The sequence below is a fragment of the Carcharodon carcharias genome, chromosome 19 (assembly GCF_017639515.1).
Source record: "Carcharodon carcharias isolate sCarCar2 chromosome 19, sCarCar2.pri, whole genome shotgun sequence".
In the NCBI taxonomy this organism is placed as follows: Eukaryota; Metazoa; Chordata; class Chondrichthyes; order Lamniformes; family Lamnidae; genus Carcharodon; species Carcharodon carcharias.
Window position 1 is genome coordinate 19,012,927 of NC_054485.1, and position 20,730 is coordinate 19,033,656.

Genomic DNA, 20,730 nt, shown 5'->3' on the forward strand with positions numbered 1-20,730 from the left:
TGAATAATATTTTGAAAGTCTGAATGAACTAAACCTCAAATATTATGTTTAAATCAATGTTTCTAGGAACTTAAAACCCCATTGGTTAAATGTTTAGCTCTGGTTTTATTCACCACGGTACAAGGTGTTGAGAGATTGGCCTTGAGACATAGCACCTACAGATGCCTCTTTCCTGTATTTACTTGAACTGTACTTCCTTTTGCTTTTGGGATCCAATAAGGTGAAGCTTAGCCTTGTATTGCCTCCCAATAGCAGCCCTTTGACTTATGGATATTCTGTCAAGTTCTCGGCTTCAACTCTTTGATGTGGTCAGATGGCAGAGAGATGTCTACAGCGTACACTCTTCCATGTTTGATTCATTTTGCTCTTTTCTTCCCTATCTCTATTACGTTAGGTCTGAACATGGGATGGGCCCAGAGGGGACTTTGGGACCAGTAACAGCGCAACCTAATGTGGTGCCAGTCAATGCAGATTCCGGCATGTACTCTCCAAACCGCTATCCGGGACAGCAGCGGTATGTGTGTATTGAATACTACACTGTACATGTTCTTGGAAAAAGTTTTGTGCCTAACTTAAGAATCACTTTGGCAATAAATCTATGCAGAATGTATTCCGGTTTATAGATAATTTGTGTAACACAAGGGATAAAGGCAGTCTCTGTTGGTATTTTTATCAAGCAACTGTGAGCCATTGGCATTGAGGACTGACTCAAATCTCCATGCCAAACTGGCATAGGTTTGCATGGGGTTGGGGGCTAAATCCAACCACAGACTTGTGTAAACCTAGATCTTTCAGCAGGAGTTAAAGGGTCTTGGCTAGAGATCTTTTCCTTTCTCGTGGTTCCCTCCTAGCAGAGCGATTACTGTAAAGATGGGTCCACCAACAGCTCCCTAGCAGCATGTTCCCACCAGAAGCTCCATACCAATTGTTACTGATGGTCAAATGGGAGATTGTTGTATGAGGTTGTTGTCACTATAGGATCTGAATATCTGCAGCTACTAAATTTGATGTTCTCCTCTCACCCAACCTGTTCCATAATATTAGGCATGATCCTTATGGAAACCAGTACCCTGGACAGGGAGTTCCGGCTGGACAGTCGTATTCTAACCAGCAACCTGGAATGTTTCCACAGCAGCAACAGCAAGTAAGCAGCATAAGGTGTTGGGCAGATAACACACATTGGGGGGGTGGGGCTGGCAGCCTCAACCAAGTGGGTTCTGTTTTAAAACGTTGATGTCTGTTGCAATAGCTGGTATTCCTGTTTGTGTATTTTCGTGCCAGTACTTAAATATTAAGAACCAGAAGCTGATTGTAGCCTTTGGTGAACAAGAACAGAGAATTTCTTAGGACTTGCATACAGCCAGACTAATTGTCCCTGACTGTTGTCATATAAACAGAGCCAGACAGGAGCAGTATCACCAGAACCTGAATTCCGAAAAAAAAAACTAGCCCCTGGTTAGTCCATTAATGCAGAATTTCTGTGCTGGAACTTGATTGGGGGGGGAGGGTGGTGTCTGAGTTTTATCTATTTTTCCACCTATTTTGTGTCTATTCTGAGTGTTCTACGATCACAAGGGGACATAGGCTAAATGATGGGGCAAAGCTATGGCAGGTAGAATTCAATGTATGTACTGGATATGAGAAAGGCAAATAAGAATGTTTTACTAGCGGAGAGAGACTTAAAAGCTGTGGAGGAGCAAATATATTTAGGTGCCCAGCTACACAAACCATTAAAAGCTAGTGCATAGGTAGAAACGGTGATCAGATGTTTGTTGGACTTTATCTTCAAAGCAGTTGGATCACAAAAGGGAGGAAATTATACTTCAGTTGCGCAGAGCCTTGGTCAGACCCCTTCTGGATTATTGCATTCAGTTATGGGCATCACACATCAGGGAGGATGTATTGGCATTGGAGGTAGGGGGCATTGCCCAGATTCTCTAGAATGTTACCAGAGCATCAAGTATTGAGTTATGAGGACAGGCTGCAAAAATGTGGCTTGTATTTTTTTTGCATTTAGAAGGTTGAAGTCTGATCTAATTGAGGTGTTTAAAGTGATAAAGGGATTCAGTGGAGTAGTTATAGAAAAATTCTGGGGAAAGCCTAGAATAAAGGGGCAAAGTTTCTAAGTTAGAGCTAAGCTGTTCAGGATTGAAATCAGGAAGCACTTTTTTTACAGGCTCCATTTTTAGCTATTTAACTGTAGCCAGAGAATCACTGGCAATAGCTCATTTTCCTGCTCTTAAACCGTTACCTCTGGTGTCCCTCAAGGAGCTGTGCTTGGCCCCCTCCTATCTACACCTACATGCTGTCCCTTGCAACATCATCTGAAAGCACAGTGTCAGTTTTAACGCTGTCAATACCCAAGATGAGCTTCCAAACACATCTGTGCCTTCACTAAAATCATCCATTTCCATCTCTAATGTTGCCAAGCTCCACCTTTGGCTCAGCACGTCTGTTGCTAAAACCCTCGCCTATGCTTTTGTTACCTTTAGACTATTCTAGCCACTCCTGACTGGCCTGTCACGTTCTATCCACTGTAAACTTGAGGTCATTCAAAACTCTGCTTGCATCAAGTCCTGTTCATCCCTCACTCCTTTGTGATCACTGAGCTACATTGTCACACAGCTAAGCAATGCCTTGGTTTTAAAAAAAAATTTCATCCTTGTTTTCAATTCCTCCATGGCCTTGCCCTGTCTCTGACATTTCCTCCAACCTGTCAACCCTCTGAGATAACTACTCTAAGCCTGGCCTCTTGAACATCCCCAATTTTAATCATTACACCATTGTTGGTCATTCCTTCAGCTGCCTGGGTCCTGAACTCTGGAATCCCCTCCATTAAGCTTTCTGCGCTTCTACCTTTTCTCTTCTCCTTTAAGAAGTTCCTTAAATCCTTTTTTGACCAAACTTTTGGTCACCTGCTCAAATATCTCTTTGTGGCTCGGTGTCAAAATTTATTTGATAATGCTCCTTTGATGAGCTTTGGCATGTTTTATAAGTTTTATAGTGACTTGTTGTTGAAATGTGGAATTTTCTTGTTCTCAGAAGGCTGTGGATGCTGGGGATCAATTGAAGTTTTCACATCTGAGGTCAAATGAGTTTTGAATAAGGGTATCAAATAGGATATGGATCAAAGATGGGTGAATGGGCTTGAGTTGCAGACCAGCCATGATCTAACTGAAAGGCAGAACAGGCTTGAGGGGGTGAATGGCCTACTATTGTTCTAATGTTTCTAATTTAGGTGTAGCACAGCTTTTATGCTTGAGGCATAATTGCTCTTTGGGTGGAGTTCTAGAGGTATTGACAGTCCTCTAGTAACCCATTAAATGACCATTATTCATGAATGAGTGTGGTGATCTAGTCAAAGATGAAAGAAAACATGGCCAAACCAATCCTGTTCTTCTATGTGAACACCAGACATTTCTGTAGAGTCTGGGTCAATGAGTGATGATCAAGGACGGGATCCCTTGTCCAATTCCTCCTCCTCAATACCTAAAGACACTAAAGCATATTGTACCTGTGGCCAGCTCCTTAAAAAGAGTGAGGATTCTGCATGAAAGTCTCTTTGACAAAGTGCAGATCCTTGTTCCTTTTTTAAATGTCAGATTTTGTGCTTGTTATCCTCATATTTTTATTTGTATAAGAAATCTGAGCATTCTCTTCATTTTTATCAGAACTTCAAGCGCCAGATGGATGGGACTTATGGGCCTTCAGCCAAGCGGCATGAAGGTGAAATGTATGGGATGCCCTACACAGCCCAGCAATCTCAGCAAGACCTGTATAACCAGTACAGCAATGCCTATCCTGGTGCCGATCGCCGGCCGGTGCAGAATCAGTTTCCATTTCAGTATGGTAGGGAGAGAATGCAAGGTCCCCCTGGCTCAGCCTCCCAGCAGCCTGTGCCCCCACAGATGATGGGTCCATTACAATCTCCTCCTGAAGGACCACAGGGCACTGTGTGGTCAGGACGAAATGACATGGCTTACAACTACCCAAACCGGCAAGGTCCTGGTGCACCACCACAAGCTCCAGGATATCACAACATGAATCGTTCTGAGGAGATGATGGGACCTGATCAGAGAATGAACCACGAAGGGCAGTGGGCTTCCCATGTCAACCAACGCCAACCATCATTCACCCCCTCTGCTCCTCTTCCCCCGATCACAAGGCCATCACAGTCCACCTACCAGACTCCTCCATCAGTGCCAAACCATCTTTCCCAGGTGTCCAGCCCAGCTCCCATGCCACGACCGTTGGAGAACCGTACCTCACCCAGCAAGTCACCATTTCTACATTCAGGAATGAAGATGCAAAAAGTTGGACCCCCAATGCCCGCATCCCATATTTCTGTACCCTCTACACAGCCACCACTAATGAGACGAGACATCACCTTCCCTCCTGGTTCAGTTGAGGCATCTCAACCAGTTCTGAAATCCCGGCGGAGACTCACCACCAAGGACATTGGTAAGTGGTGATAAACAATAATGTTTTGCTAGTTAATGTTCGAAGAGCTCAGGGCAGTTAGACTGGGAACTCAACAATTCCAAACCAAGTCCAAGTCAAATGGAATTTATGTGATCTGTAAATAGGTAAAGTAGTCAATCAGAATAAAGCTGCAGCAATCATTACATTGGAGGCTTGCCAGAATTTGGCACATGGGGTGACCTGACAGACTAGATCTGTGATTGGGGGAACCTTCTGGTTAAGCTGATCTAACCTCCTGCATAGAATAGCAAACAGTCAATCAGCACTGTTATACCTGTGCTGTTATACAGGCAGTTTTATTGGTTTAAAGTGAAGTTTAATTTAAGGATGCTTTGTATTCTTACGCTTTTTCCCAAAGGCATGTGGAAGAGGGTATGTTACTACAAGTAAAGCGTTATTCCAATGACATATTCCAGAGACAGCAAAGATCTGAGTTGTTCAGTATGAGTCCAGGAAACTTAGAAAGTGAAACAGGGTACTAGGCATACAATTTCCAACCAATTTAAGTCCATTTCGTTTTCTGGAATGTTCCTATCAATGCTTTGTAGCATAATTTAATGGAAATAAATTTTGTATTAAAATGTAAAAGGAAATTCAAGCTCTGAGCAGGATATTTGAATAATAGATTTACAATTGCTGGTTTGCACTGGAATCACAAAGTATTAATTGGAGCTGGTGCCTGGAGATTTCTTCCCTCCCCCCTCCCCAGGCAGAAGGTAGTGCCCTGGAACTACCCCCAACAAGCAGATGTTGTTCCTGGTGCAGTTGCATGCCAGGCTGTAGTAGAAAGAGTGGGTAATTTTGGGGAGGCTTCAGGTTCCTAACTTGAGAGATTGTGAGGATAGTTTTGATAATAGGTACTTCTGGTTAGCTGGCCTGTGATGGTAATCTCAAGCAGGATGGCCATGTGGAAAGGTAATGTTGGCAGGGTAAGTAGTCGGAAGCAAGGAGATGTATCTGGTCGTGAGTTCTGGAAGTTGTATTTTGCGCAGGTGATGGTTTGTCCCTGGTTAGTTTTTTTTCCTCCCTCTCTGGGATACTTTTAAGTGTGAAATGGATTAACTGTGCTCTGGGTTTTGCTGCTTTTAAAATCAACATCCTGGGGATTGCCATTGACCAGAAACTGAACTGGACTAGCTTTATAAATATCATGGCTACAAGAACAGGTCAGAAGCTGGGAATTCTGCAGCAAGTAAATCTGTCCGCTGTCTACAAGTCACTTGCCTGGGTGAGTGCAGCTCCAACAGTTAATCTCGAACCATTCAGGACAAAACAGACCACTTGATTGGCGCCCCATCCACCACCTTAAACATTCACTCACTCCACTTCCAATGCAATAGTGGCAGCCATGTGTGCCATCTACAAGTTGTACTGCAGCGATCACCAAGGCTTCTTCAACAGCTTCCAAACCTGTGGCCTCTACCACCTACCTACCAGAAGTACAAGGGCAGCAGATGCATGGGAACACGACCACTTCAAGTTCCCTTCCAAGCGACAGTATTCCTTCACTGTTGCTGGGCCAAAATCCTAGAACTCCTTTTCTAATAGCACTGTGGGTATACCTACACTAGATGGAGAGCAGTGGTTCAAGAAGGCAGCTCACCACCACCTTCTCAAGGGTAACTAGGGATGGGCAATAAATGTTGGCCCAGCCAATGATGCGCACATCCCATGAATGGATAAATAAAAATACATTGTGTTTTGTCTGTACTGATGATGTTGCTGTGACATTGGAGGGACTGCATGACCTTTCCCTTAAGTAGGTGTGGCTGAATGCTCCTTTCTATGATCCAGCTCCATTGAGGGGTTCACTGTAAGTCTGGCTAACCAACTGAATAGGAATAAACAGCAAACCGATCCAGGTAGACTGCTGCTGCAGGAAGCCTGGCCACATACCTGCACTTAAAGTAAGCAAATTCATCCAAGACACTATTAAAATTTTACTTCTCTTTGCAGAAGCATTTGTATGTTCAATATTTTAGGGAAAATGGCCATTTTTGGAGTAAGCCTGGAAATAAGGGCTATTGGGAAAGAGTGGGCGAGTAGAACTAATATTACTTTCAAAGAGCCAAAATAGACGAGGTGGACAAAATGGTGGTCCCTTTTTGTGTTCTATGCTTTTAAACTGTGTTGGCCTATGCGATGCCACTTGGACCACATCGGGTTCATGATGCTGTGCACTTGACTGGACAAAGCCGCTAGTTTTGCTAAATGTTACCTTTTTTATTAAGTAGGCTGACAGTGTAGTGGAGTGCAGATCAGGTCATTTGAGGAGTAGTATGGCGATACCAAATTTGGATTTCAAACTGGTGAAGATTGTGGGAAAAGGAAGCTAGGGAATTTGAGATGATTTCCTTGGAAAGAAAAACTGCATTTATGTAGTGCCTTCCATGATCCAATTACATTCTGGTGTGCTTTTGCAGCCAATGGAGTGTTTTTGAAATGTTGTCACCTGTCATAATGTAGGAAACAGTGCAGCACAGCAACAAAAGCAGAAAATGCTGGAAAAACTCAAACTCTGACAGCATCTGTGAAGAGAGAAAAACAAAGTTAACATTTCGAGTTCATATCTCTCCTTCAGAGCTCTGAAGAAGGGTCATATGAATTCAAAATGTTAACTTTATTTTTCTCTTCCCACAGATGCTGTCAGACTGCTGAGTTTTTCTGGAATTTTTTGTTTTTCTTTCAGATTTCCAGCATCCATAGTATTTTGCTTTTATCTAAGTGCAGCACAGCAAATTTGAACATAACTAATCTTCCACAAACAGCAAAGTGATAATGACCAGATATCTGTTTTTGTGATGTTGACTGGCCAGGACAGCGGAGATAACTTCCCTGCATTTTGCTGAATGCTCCCATTGGATCTTTTACATCTATCTGAAAGGGTAAACAGGGGTCCAGCTCATCATTTCATTCAAAAGATGGCATCTCCAACAGTGCTGCACTGGAGTGTCAGCCTAGATTTTTGTGCTGAAGTTTTGGAATGGGACTTGCACCGCAACTTTGCGATTCAGAGGCCGAGAACGCTACCAACTGAGCCACGGCTAACACAATTATGAGTTAGAGTAGATAGAATGTGGTGAGCCACGGCAACACAAGTGAAGGTACAGAGAGAAGTAAAATGTTAAGGCCGTATATTTCAACTGAGGAGGGAACAAGGGAATTTAAAAAAAAAATGCAATCATTGACCATAGTATTTACTAGAGTGATGAGAAAGGTTGCAAATGCACTCTAATGCTCAAGACGGACATGTGTTGTGAATTTGATGAACTTTCCCCAAATTGTGGTTTAAGCAGCATTCTTCTTTGTGTTCCATTCCCAGGCACCCCAGAGGCTTGGCGGGTGATGATGTCCCTTAAGTCTGGCCTCCTAGCTGAAAGTACTTGGGCCTTGGACACCATTAATATTTTACTGTATGATGATAGCAGTGTAGCTACCTTCACACTCTCGCAGGTGAGTAACAGTGAGCAAAGCTTGCAACCTGGAACAGAATCTGATTACTCAAGGTAGCATTTGGGATTGAAATCTGATATGAGTTTGTCTCCTGCACAATGAGTGTCTGTGTCCTGCTCTCTGGTACCAATCAAGATAGAATAAATTTGCTGCAATAGTGATTCAGCTGGTCGTGAATTGTCCAGACATCAAGTGGCTCTGGATGGACTTGCACACCAGTTGGAACATGTGACTTTGAAAAGGTACAAACTGCTGAGAGGTGCAGTGGCTTTCATGTGCGTTCACTCTCCTATACACGTTTCCTTATTCTTGCTGTCTTCCCCTCACATCTTTGGAGACAAGGAGACCTGAAATGTATGCAGAGAAATGTGGCCCTTTTCTTCAACTTTATATATTTAACATTTAAGTTTAACTTAAAATGCCTTCCTGTCTTGGGCACAGTGTCTCCTTGATTTAGTAAAACCTATGAACTGTATTGAGATATTACCAGAAATATACTGGAACACCATCGCCAACAAGCACTCTGAATTCATCAAGCTGAATATTTTTTGAGGGTATTCTATAAACTTTGGTCCTGATGGTCAGTGAGCATCATACACTGGGAGCATGCATTGGAGGCACTGTCATTTGGGGCAGGGATGGAGGGGGAGTGGAATTTGCTGGGCTGGGGTGGGCACCCACACAGTAACCTAACATTGGTTTAATCTGAAAGGATGGCAAATCCATGTGTGCTTTGCTTCATGTCCAGTTGTCAGTGCTGCGTTCTGTGTAATGTCAATTTTTTTTTTTCTGGTTATTGAAGCTTCAGTACTAGTCATGTGTACTCTGCCCACAAAGTACCGAATGATTGTCCTGTTAAAGAAAACTCATCATCAGAAAAAGGGTAGCTTGAAGGATTGGTGAAATTAGTTACCACATTGTCCTCTCAACTCTGGCATCCAGTTTAACTGGGACTCTCATGTCCTCACTACTGCCCCATGGAACCAGCCTCTCAACCCTGGTCCTGATGAATACATTCACAGCTACACTTCATTCGACAGTCATTCGCCAAACTTGGCAGTCTTTCTTGGGTCGCAAGACAGCTAGTACCATGTGAATGTCAGTCGGACTGATCTCTGGAGGTTGGAGTTAAACCTAATTAGGGTAGATCTGAGTAAGCTTCACTCAGAGGCTGCCACAGCATTGCTGATAAGAGCAAGCCTGATATTAGGACTGCCTAAACCATTCCAGGTCTTAACAGAATACATATTCATCAAAAAAAGAAAAATAGAAAATCTTGTATAGGAGGGAATGATGAGGGATTGTTTTCTCAACAGGAGGGAAGAGGATTAGTCCGTTAACTTTCATCTAGTTTGGTTTCCTCTGTTTATTTAGTGACCAATGGCAGAGTTGGAAATATTAAATTTACAGTACAGGACAAGCCATTTGACTGATTGTGTCTGTATTGATGCAACTCTTCTGCAACGCTTCCAGGGGTTAAATATTGTGAAAATTTGAAAGTGGCAGGATAAGTTGAGAAGCTTCTTTTTGTATTTATAAACTGGCATGTAGTGCAAGAAGCAAGGAAGTTATGCCAAATCTTTATAAATCATTATTTAGGCCTCAGCTGGAGTAATTTGTTCAGTTTTAGGTATCACACTTCAGGAAGGATGCCAAAGCCTCTGAGAAGTTGCAGAAAAGAGTTTATTGGAATGGTACCAGAAATAAAGGATTTAAGTTTGCAGAGAGATGGAGAAACTTGGGTTGTTCTCCTTAAAGCAGAAGTTGAAGGGACATTTGATAGAAGCATTCAAAGTCATGAAGGGTTTTGATAGAGTAGATAGCAAAAGTGTCAATAACCAGAGGACACAAGATTTAAAATATTTGGCAAAAGAATCAGAGCGGAGATGAGAAATTTTATTTACATGGTGAGTTTTTGTGATCTAGAATGCACTGCCAGAAAGGGCGGTGGAAGCAGATTCAATAGTGACATTCAAAAAGGGAATGGATCCATGCTTGAAAAGGAAAATGTTTGAAGGGCTAAAGGAAAGGGAGTGGGGGGGGTGTGATGGTGATGGAATTAATTGGTTCGTTCTTTCAAAGGTTCAGAACACCCATGATGGGCTGAATGGTCTTCCGTGCTGTTAATTCTTTGAACACTCATGTCAGGGTTTGTCTGAATAATGGTCACCTGGTTGAAGTATTGTCCATGAATAAGCACGCCAGTATGAGACAGCTTCAGAAAGGGAGAGAAAGTTGCTAAGGATGTAAGGAAAATCTATTTAAATTAATGGAAGTTTGTTTTTGGGTTGATTCTGTGCTAACTTATGCAGTAAAGCTGTGTAACAGTGCCAGTACAGAATTGTTGCAACCCCTGTTTGTCTTGGTCCTCTGCGCAGACATTCGTGCTTCCAGACTTCAGACTTATTGTGCTGTCAACACCAAGAACTGGTACACAAGCAAAATGTGGTTCAAGTCCGAGGTTTGTTTGTTCCATGATTTAAGTGAACAGGCACAAAGTTGGGATTTTGTATTGTGTCCTGCTCACCTTTCACTGGACTCTGCTTAGACATGCTAGTCTGTGTTTATTGATCCTTTACCTCTATTTTATCTTTCCGCAGTTACCCGGCTTCTTGGAGCTTCTGGTGGAATATTTCAGGCGATGCTTGATTGAGATATTTGGAATCCTGAAAGAGTATGAGATCGGAGACCCTGGCCAAAAGACACTACTGGATCCAGAGCAGTTTGGGAAAGTAAAGCTGCAGTCAGAGCTTGAGGCAGGGGAAGATGAGTACTTTATCAGCGAGGAGGAAATGGCAGCTAACCTGACCGAGGATATCACGGCCATCGAAAGCACAGAGGAGAATCCCAAGCACATCAGCAAGTTTGATAGACTTCCTGTGAAAATAGTTAGAAAGAGTGACCAATTTGTGGTGGATCGCTCAGATAAGTTGGGCAGGGTGCAGGAGTTTGAAAGTGGATTGCTACACTGGCAGATCGGGGGAGGTGACACTACAGAACACATCCAAACCCACTTTGAGGGTAAGACACAGGTACCGCTACGAAAACGAACAACCGTCCGTGCAGGATCTGTGAAAAGGCACACAGCTGAGAGCAAAAAAGGGACAGCAGAGGGAGAAACTGAGACAACAGCAATGGTTGAGGAGCCTGAGAAAAGCATAACTGCGACCATGGATGATGTTCTGTCAGCAAGGCCCGGCTCCTTGAACAAAGAGGCTGTAAATGGTTCAACAGAGGGGAACACTGAGAACAGCAAGTTTCCTTTTGCTATTCACCAGGCACAAAATCATAAAAATATCAAAATTCTTGAAGACGAGCCTTGCAGCCGGGATGAGGTACCGCTATGTATGATGGCAGACTGGCAGGACTCTTTAGCGAAGCGGTGTATTTGTATATCAAATATCATCCGCAGCTTGTCATTTGTGCCTGGGAATGATGCAGAGATGTCGAAACACCCTGGTTTGCTGCTCATCTTGGGCAAGCTGATCCTGCAGCACCATGAACACCCTGAACGGAAACAGGCACCATTAACATACGAAAAGGAGGATGAGGAGGATGAAGGTGTGAGCTGCGATAGTGATGAGTGGTGGTGGGACTGTTTAGAAGTATTACGGGAAAACACTCTCGTCACATTGGCCAACATTTCTGGGCAGCTGGACCTGTCTCTATACCCGGAGAGTATCTGCTTGCCAATTCTGGATGGATTGTTGCATTGGGCTGTGTGTCCTGCAGCAGAAGCCCAAGACCCTTTCCCAACGCTAGGTCCCAACGCAATGCTCTCCCCTCAGAGGCTTGTCCTGGAGAGCTTATGTAAACTCAGTATCCAGGACAGTAATGTGGACCTGATCCTGGCGACACCACCTTTTAGCCGCTTGGAGAAACTTTATGGGATATTGGTCCGGCTCATTGGGGAACGGAAAAGCCAGGTGTGCCGTGAAATGTGTGTGGTGCTTTTGGCAAACCTGGCACAAGGAGATAGCCTGGCTGCCCGAGCGATTGCTGTTCGGAAGGGAAGCATCAGTAACCTGCTGGGTTTTTTGGAGGATAGCCTTGCTGCCACTCAGCTCCAGCAGAGTCAGCCCAGCCTCATGCACTTGCAGACTGCACCTATTGAGCCAACAAGTATGGACATGATGCGCCGGGCAGCCAAGGCCCTGCTGGCAATGGCGAAAGTAGAAGAAAACCACTCTGAGTTCACATTGCATGAGGCACGACTGCTAGATATCTCTGTATCGCCTCTCCTGAACTCTCTGGTTACAAATGTAATTTGTGATGTACTCTTCATGATAGGCCAGTCATGACAGCCGTGGGAACCTTACCGTGTGTGCGCGTGAGTGGAGATCTTTGAATCGACTGTTTCTGTCTTTATTTATGCAAAAACCACCTCTGTTCCCAAAATCTGCCCCCGCCCACTCTTAACAATGGAAGGATATTGTAGTCATTTTGATCAAGTACCAGAGGAAAAAGAAACAATGAATGTTTGCTGCCTGTGTATAAGTCTGAAATTTTTTAACCAAAGTTGCTGTCTCGTTTACAGTGAGTTTGGGAGACTGCCTCGTACCCGGAGGGCCCTGCTTCGAGGTTTTTATGGTAAATTTTGGAAGCTAAATGACTTGGGAAATCTTTGTGGTTCAGTGCTGTACTCTGAATTGTAACTTAACCACTGGAAGGTGGCTCATCGGAAGCTCTGTGTATGCCATGCAGGGGACAGCCTGCGCATTAGACCCTAGACGTATGTAACCTTCGACCAGCTGTAAGCAATGTTTCACATTGAGAAATGCTGGTTTGGCAGCAAACTGTAGTTTTAAAACTTTTTAGTTTACAGTAAACGTGAAAAAGGCTTTTCCCCCTTTAAAGTATCATGTGTGTATCTACAACACCCTGACCTCCCCTTGATTGTATGGACTGTCCTCTTTCACTTCCTGACTGGTTTTAAACTGCAGCCTCAGCCCCTGAGCTGTGATTGTATATAGAAGTTGTACAATGCACATACCCTCAGAGTTGGTTGTTTTTTTTTCCTTCTCTCGTAGAATGAGGTTTACAATTTTCATGACATGGTCAAGCGAGAAGTGACGATAGCTTTTATTTCCATCGGCCATATCCTGCGAGGGTAATGTACAAGTTTCTGTATGTATAAAGTTGTGCTCTAGTTCAAGGAGAGCAACAGATCACGTTTTTCCTTTATAATCAAGGTGTGGAAAAAGTTTAGGTTCAGTTGAAGCTCACAAAAAATGATGAAGAAACACAACTTGAGATTTTTCAGTGCTATGAAATCTGCATATTTGTATTTCAGACAATGTAGCTAAAACTTGATGTAAATTCCTCCTTTTTCCTTTGGCTTAATGAATATCATTTATTCAGTATGAAATCTTTATACTATATGTTCCACGTGTTAAGAATAAATGTACATTAAATCTTGGTAAGAGCTGTGGAGGTTTTCGTTCATTTCCCCAGGTTGAGAGTCTTGTATTATGGAGAGTACAAGTATTAAGAGGGTGCAGACGAAGTCAGTCTGTGTGTATGTTTAGAATTTAGGCTTGATTATTGCCTGCATAAGGTAGAAGAGCCTGACACAGAAGATTAACTATTTGAGCTGCTAACGTCCATGGAAAGTATCCAGAGCAGAGGGGAGACATTTGACAAAGGAGGTCCAGTAAGTATGTAGGGTTGTGATTCTGGCCTACACGTATTAGTTTGTGGAGAAGGGCACTGAGCAGAAAACTTTGCTTGCTCACCATTATTTGGTTGACCATCATAGACCACTCTAATGTTTGAGTAGAATCTAGAGAAGTACTTAGCTAAACTGAAAACACGCATCCAATCCAGAAAAGCAACTGGAGAATGTTCGTAAATGCTACATGCAAGAAATAATTAGCAGCAAGTCTATTAATGGACCAGCTGCCAAAGTGAACAGATGTGTCTTTGTTCAGAGTTGTGTACATGAGCAGAGTTGCACCATCAAAAGTACTGCATAGATATTTGGTGGGGTTGGAATCTGGCTCCATTGTGCTGCTTTCCACAGTCAAATAGCCTGCTGACATTTTTCCGTCCAAGGTCACACGTGATGAATGGCGACCTGGGATTATAGAAACTGAACACTACCAAAAGTCATTAACAGATCATTACAATTGTAGGACTTAAACTCTTCAGAATGATTCAGATCCTACACCACATTGCAACACCTTGAATTATAAATGGATCCACTGCATATCTATATCCAATTCAATGGGAATTATTCCACTGAAATCCCTGTTCAGTAACAAAGACTGCTATTATTTGAGTGTGCATTTTTTTTACTTCAAATTTCTCTGCTCCTGAAGGTGTTAATGATATAACTATTCCATGGTGTGGAGTGTTTACTTTCCCCTTGCCACTATACATATGTAAGCATTGACAGTGTCAACAAGCTATTTGTTGGCCAGGGTGTCAGAACTGAGTCAAATCTTGTCTGCACCTGATGTCTGTGTTTATGCGTACTTGTAGCCCCCTCACTGTCACCATGCCTGAGATAGTTAACGCAGCAAGACTGCATGGACTGTTGTCCTAGCCTCCAGATTTGGCTTTTCACTATCTGAAAAGAGTGAAAAACCACCCCATGGTCTGATGGAAATGTGCACTGAAATACTGGATGACCACTGTTGCTTGTGAATTCAGCATTACTGCCTTCAGGAGAAAGGGGGTGAAGAAACAAAATTTAAAAAGGAATATTTCATTTTTGGTGGTTTTAGAATCCAAGCTTTACCGAAGGGAATCTGCATGTTAAAGCTTTCAAGTATAGATTCTGTTTTGTTGGTACTGCCCAATAGAGACTCTGCTCTCATTGGTACTATGCAGGACTGTCAGTGTGTGGGATGATGTCACAATGACAGCAGAGGTGGAAAGGCACAGTTTGCTAAATTTTCATGTTATATTTCCCCTAATTTTTCCTTTTGCATTTCCACCCAATAGGTTGTTGATTTGATTTAACACTGAACCACACTATTGAGAGTCCTGGTCTATATTGACAGGTAATAGGTGCTCCAATTTCTGTCAATCCTGTAACTTCATTCTGCTTTAATGCACTTAATATCCGAGCCGAATCCCGCCAGGGCCACTCGACTCCAGAACTCATTACAGCTTTGGTCCAAACATGGACAAAAGAGCTGAATTTCAGAGGCGAGATGAACATATGAACGTAGGAATTAGGAGTAGGCCATTTGGCCCCTTGAGCCTGCTCTGCCATTCAGTAAGATCATGGCTGCTCTGATTGTGGCCACAATTCCAACCCCTGATAGATTATTGACTAACAAGGGAGTCAAAGGTTATCTACCTCTGCTTAATATTCAATGACCCAGCCTCCACCACTCTCTGGGAAGAGAGTTTCAAACTCTCACGACCCTCAGAGAAAAAAAATTCTTCTCATCTGAGTCTTAACTGGGTGACCCCTTATTTTTAAATGGTGTTCCCTAGTTCTAGTCTCTTCCAAAAGGAGGAACATGCTTTCAGTATCCATCCTGTCAAGTTCCATCAGGAGCTTATATGTTTCATTAAGCTCACTTCTCATTCTTCTGGACTCCCAATGGATATAGACACAGCCTATCCAACTTTGCCTCATAAGATAACCCCCCATACTGATATCAGTTGAATGAACCTTCTCTGAACTGCCTCTAATGCATTTATATCCTCTCTTAAAACTGTGCACAGTACTCCAGATGTGGTCTCACCAATGCCCTGTACAAGGCAGTATTTGAAACTGAACCTATTTCTCCAAAGGGGAATGAGGCAAAGTTGCTTTCTCTTACCCTATCCAATGCCTTCATGAACGATGTTTTGGGTGCCATTGCAAGCGACAGACTGGGACTGTCTATTTCAAGCATTTCTGATGAAATAATGGTGTATTATTTTACATGTTGGTGGAATTGCCTACTGTTTCAGTAAACCCTATCCACCATCTTAAACATGTAGTAAACCAATGCGATATGATGCATGCTCCCAATTACATTGAACAGCCAGAGAGAGAAAGGATCTTGAAGGTGTTGTCTGCATATATAAGGGATCCTTATCTCAACTGTTGATTCATATTGGTTCTAGTGAGTGCCAACTTCAGCCTGGAAACAATCTTTGGGATGGCACTGTGAAGGGACTTTCCATCTATTTGAAATGACAGGGAAGATCATAGAATTTGCTAATTCAGCAAAGCTTATCTGGATAACCTGGTCTTGTAAAAGGTGGAGCCCTTATTGGGAAACCCTAAACTCGACTAACCAGATGCCACTGATCAACTTTAAATAGGGAAGAGTAGGATGCAGTACTGGAGCAATCTTGTTAGTTACAGGAAGTGCTAAGCAAAGTACATAAGAACATAAATTGGAGCAGGATTAGGCCATTCAATACGATTAGGGCTGATTTTCTCCCTTAACCACACTTCCCTGCCTGCTCCACATATCCCTTGATTCCTCGAGACACCAAATAGCTCTCTCAGCCTTGAATATACTCAACAATGAAGCTCCCTATAACCCTTGATTCTCTGAGAGATCAAAAAAATCTATTGATCTCAGTCTTGAATATACTCAGTAATGGAGCATCCACAGCTCTGGGTAGGCTATTCCAAAGAATCACAACTCCGAGAAATTTCTCCTCCCTCAGTTCTAAATGATTGACCTCTTATCCTGAGACTGCCCGCTTCTTCTTGCCCCATCCCCTCCTCCTCCGGTTCTCCAACCAGGGGAAGCAACCTCTCTGTATCTAGCATGTTAAAGCCCCTTCAGAACTTCATACGTTTCAAATGAGATTACCTCTTCTGATCTTCAGGGCATAGGCCCAATTTACTCAGCCTCTCATTGGACAGCCCACCCACCCCAGGAACCAATCCAGTGAACCTTTGTTGTACTGCTTCCAAGGCAAGTATATCCTTCCTTAGACATGGAGACCACAGTGCACAGAGCTCTGAAGAAGAGTCATACGGACTCAATGTTAACTCTTTCTCTCTCTACAGATACTGCCAGACTGCTGAGTTTTTCCAGCATTTTCTGTTTTTATTACAGTGCACTGTAATCTAGGTATGGTCTCATTAAAGCCCTGTCCAATTGTAGCAAGACTGACTTTTATTCTTATACTCCAATCCCCTTGCAATAAAGGTTGATATGAAATTTGCCTTCCTAATTGCTTGCTGTACCTGCATGCTAACTTTGTTTTCCTTGGAAAAGTACACCCACATCTCTGAACATTAATATTTAGGAGTTTCAAACATTTTTTTTAAAAAAAACTTTTTTATTCTTCCTACCAAAGTGAATAAGCTCACATTTTCCTACATTTCATCCCATCTACCACCATTATTCACTCTTGTAACCTGTCTATATCTCTTGTATCCTCAGTGTCCTCGCAGCTCACGTTCCCACCATCTTTGAATCTTCAGCAAATTTGAATGCATTATTCTTGGTTGCTTCACCTAAATCATTGATGTAGCTTGTAAATAGCGGAGGCCCCACACTTATCCATGCGGCACTACACTAGTTACAACTTGCCCACTTAAAAATGCCCTATTTATCCCTACTCTCTGCTTTCTGTTTGTTAACTAATCCTTCATCAATGCTAATATTATCCCAACTCCTTGAACCTTTGTTGTGTATGAATCAGTTGTATGGCACCTTATCGCATGTCTTTTGGAAATCCAAGTTACGACATCTACTGGCTCCCCTTTTCCAACCAACTGGTTACATCTTCAAAAAACTTCAATAAATTTGTCAAACATGACTTCCCTTTTGTAAACTGTGTTGACTTTGATCATACTATGATTTTCTACATGCATTGAGACTTCCTTAATAGATTCCAGCATTTTCCCAATAACTGATGTCAGGCTCAGGCTAACTGTCCTGCAGTTAGATCTCTGTTTTCTTATAGTGATGGTTGAGTTTTGTTAACTTCCAGGCCTCTGGGACTATTCTAGAATCTAAGGAATCTTGGAAGACTGTAACCAACACATTCACTATCTCTGCAACTATCTCTTTTTGAAATCTAGGATATAGGCCACCAGATCCTGGGAGTTCGTCAGCTTGTAGTCCCTTATATTTGTCTAGTACTTTTTCTCTGCTAGTGTTAACTACTTTAAGCTCTGACTCTTTCAAGTGCCTTGATATCACCTTTTATTTATGGTATGTAATTTACATCTTGAACTATGAAGACAGCCACAAAATATTTGTTCAACATTTCTATTATTCCCCATGATAATTTATCCCGTCTCTGCCTCCAAGGGACCAATGTTTCCTTTAACTACTTTCCTTTTTCTATACTTCAAAAGCTCTTACAATCCATTTTCTTGTTCTTGGCTAATTTACTCATTCTCTTTTTCTTCCTTCTTATCAACTTTTGCTAATTTCTAAAACTCTCCCAATCCTCATGTATATAACTGTTCTGTTCAAAATTATAAGCCTTTTTAACCTAATACAACCTTAACTTCCCTCAAGTTTTTTTTATTGGAACATATTTTTGTTGGACAAAATTTTCTCTCTTAATTATTTACTGCCATACCATTGTCTTTTTATTCAATCTGGCACCCAGCTTGCTCCTCCGAATCATAGAAAGAGGCCATTTGGCCCATCATATCCACACTAGCTGACAAGAAGCCATCCAGCCTTATCCCACTTCCCAGATCTTGTTCCATAAGCTTGAGGGTTACAACACTTCAAGTGCAAATCCAAGTTGAAGTCCTACCTAGGGCAAAGGAAAGATGGTTCTGGTTGTTGGAGGCCAATCACCTTGGTTCCAGGACATCGATGCAGGCATTCCTCAGTTGTGGTGTAGGCCTAAACATCAGCTGCTTCATCAATGACCTTCCTTCCATAAGGTCAGAACTGGGTATGTTCGCTGGTGTGCAAATGTTCAGTACCATTCCTGGCTCCTCAGAGGTTGGAGATGCTGGCGTAGTGGTATTGTGACTGGAATAATCCAGAGACCCAGGGTGATGCTCCAGGGACTCGGCTTGGAATCGCACCACGGCAGATGGTACAATTTGAATTCAATAAAAATCTGGAATTAAAAGTCTAACGATGACTATGAAACCAATCTTGATTGTTTTGATATTCAGTGGCATTACCATCACTGAATCCCCCATGATCAACATCCTGGGTTTACCATTGACCAGAAACTGAACTGGATTAGCCAATAAATACTGTGGCTACATGACCAGGTCAGAGGCTAGGAATCCTGCAGCGAGTAACTCTCCACATGACTTCCCAAACCCTGTCTATCATCTACAAGGTACAAGTCAGTGTCCTGGAATACTCTCCACTTTCCTTAATGAGTGCAGCTCCAACAACAGTAGAGAAGCTTGACACCATCCAGGACAAAGCAACCCACTTGATTGGCGCTGCATCCACACACATTCACTCCCTCCACCACCAATGCACAGTGGCAGCACCATCCTGATCATCCTGACTTGGAAACTTTTTACTGTTCTTTCACTATCACTGGGTCAAAATCCTGGAAATCCCTCCCTAACAGCACAGTGGGTGTACCTACACCACATGATCTGCAGCGGTTCAAGAAGGCAGCTCACCATCACTCGAGGGCAATTAGGAATTGACAATAAGTGCTGGCTTAGCCAGTGACGCCCACATCCCATGACTGAATAAAAAAACCCCATCTGGTTCACTAATGTCCTTTGGGGAAGGGAATCTGCTGTCCTTACTTGGTCTGGCCTAATGTGACTCCAGATCCACAGTATGTGGTTGACTCCTAAACGCCCTCTGAAATGGTCTACTAAGCCACTCAGTTGTACCAAACTGCACTGAGGGTGGCAAGGGAGCAGAATGTACTCTGGGTGTGGGACTTTGGTATCCATCACCAAGAGCGGTTGGATAGTACCGCCATTGACTGAACTGATCAAGTCCTAAGGACATAGATGCTAGACTACATCTACGGCAGGTGGTGAGGGAACCAACAAAAAGGAGAAAACATACTTGACTTCATCCTCACCAACCTGCATGCCACAGATGCATGCCCATGACAGTATCCTTGTGGAGACTAAGCCCTGTCTTCACATTGGGGATATCCTCCATCGTGTTGTGTGGCACTGCCACTGTGCTAAATGGGATAGATTTCAAATAGTTCTAGCAACTCAAGACTGGGCATCCATGAGGCACTGTAGGCAATCAGCAGCAGAATTGTACTCAGCCACAGTCTGTAACCTCATGGCCCAGCATATCCCACACTCTACCATTACCATCAAGCCAGGGGATCAACCCTGGTTCAGTGAAGAGTGCAGGAGGGTATGGCAGGAGCAGTATACCTAAAAATTTGTGAACTCACTGAAGCTTCAACATAGGACCACTTGCATGCCAAACAGCATAAGCAGCAAGTGAGGGACCGAGCTAAGCGATTCCACATCAAATGTATCAGATGGCACTGTAGTCTTGCCACATCCAGTCGTGAATGGTGGTGGACAAATAAACAACTCATTGGAGGAGAAGGCAAGGCTCCACAAATATCCCCATCAATGATGGGGGAACCCAGCACATCAGTGCAAAGGATAAGGCCGAAGCATTTGCAAGAATCTTCAGCCAGAAGCACCGAGTGGATGATCCATCTCAGCCTCCTCCAGAGATCCCCAGCATCACAGGTGCCAGTCTTCAGCCAATTCTATTCACTGCACGTGATATCAAGAAACAGCTGAAGGCACTGGATGCTGCAAAGGCTATTGGCCCTGACAATATTCTGGCAAAAGTACTGAAGACTTGTGCTCCAGAACTTGCTGTGTCCCTAGCCAAGCTGTTCAGTACAGTTACAACACTGGCACCTACCCAGCAATGTGGAAAATTG

At 43.1% G+C, this 20,730-nt stretch overlaps 1 protein-coding gene across 3 annotated transcripts in view; it reads left to right on the top strand.

Moving 5' to 3' along the window:
- The window catches only part of LOC121291485 (AT-rich interactive domain-containing protein 1A-like), a 138,051-nt gene extending 124,697 nt beyond the window's left edge, over positions 1–13,354 (top strand). For all 3 annotated transcript variants that reach the window (XM_041212726.1, XM_041212727.1, XM_041212728.1), the window contains exons 16-20: positions 395–514; positions 1,045–1,144; positions 3,672–4,461; positions 7,805–7,935; positions 10,536–13,354. In XM_041212726.1, the coding sequence (XP_041068660.1) occupies positions 395–514; positions 1,045–1,144; positions 3,672–4,461; positions 7,805–7,935; positions 10,536–12,236 (2,842 nt within the window). In that variant the 3' untranslated portion in view covers positions 12,237–13,354. The remainder of the gene's footprint in view (positions 1–394; positions 515–1,044; positions 1,145–3,671; positions 4,462–7,804; positions 7,936–10,535) is intronic.
- Positions 13,355–20,730: the final 7,376 nt, after the last annotated feature.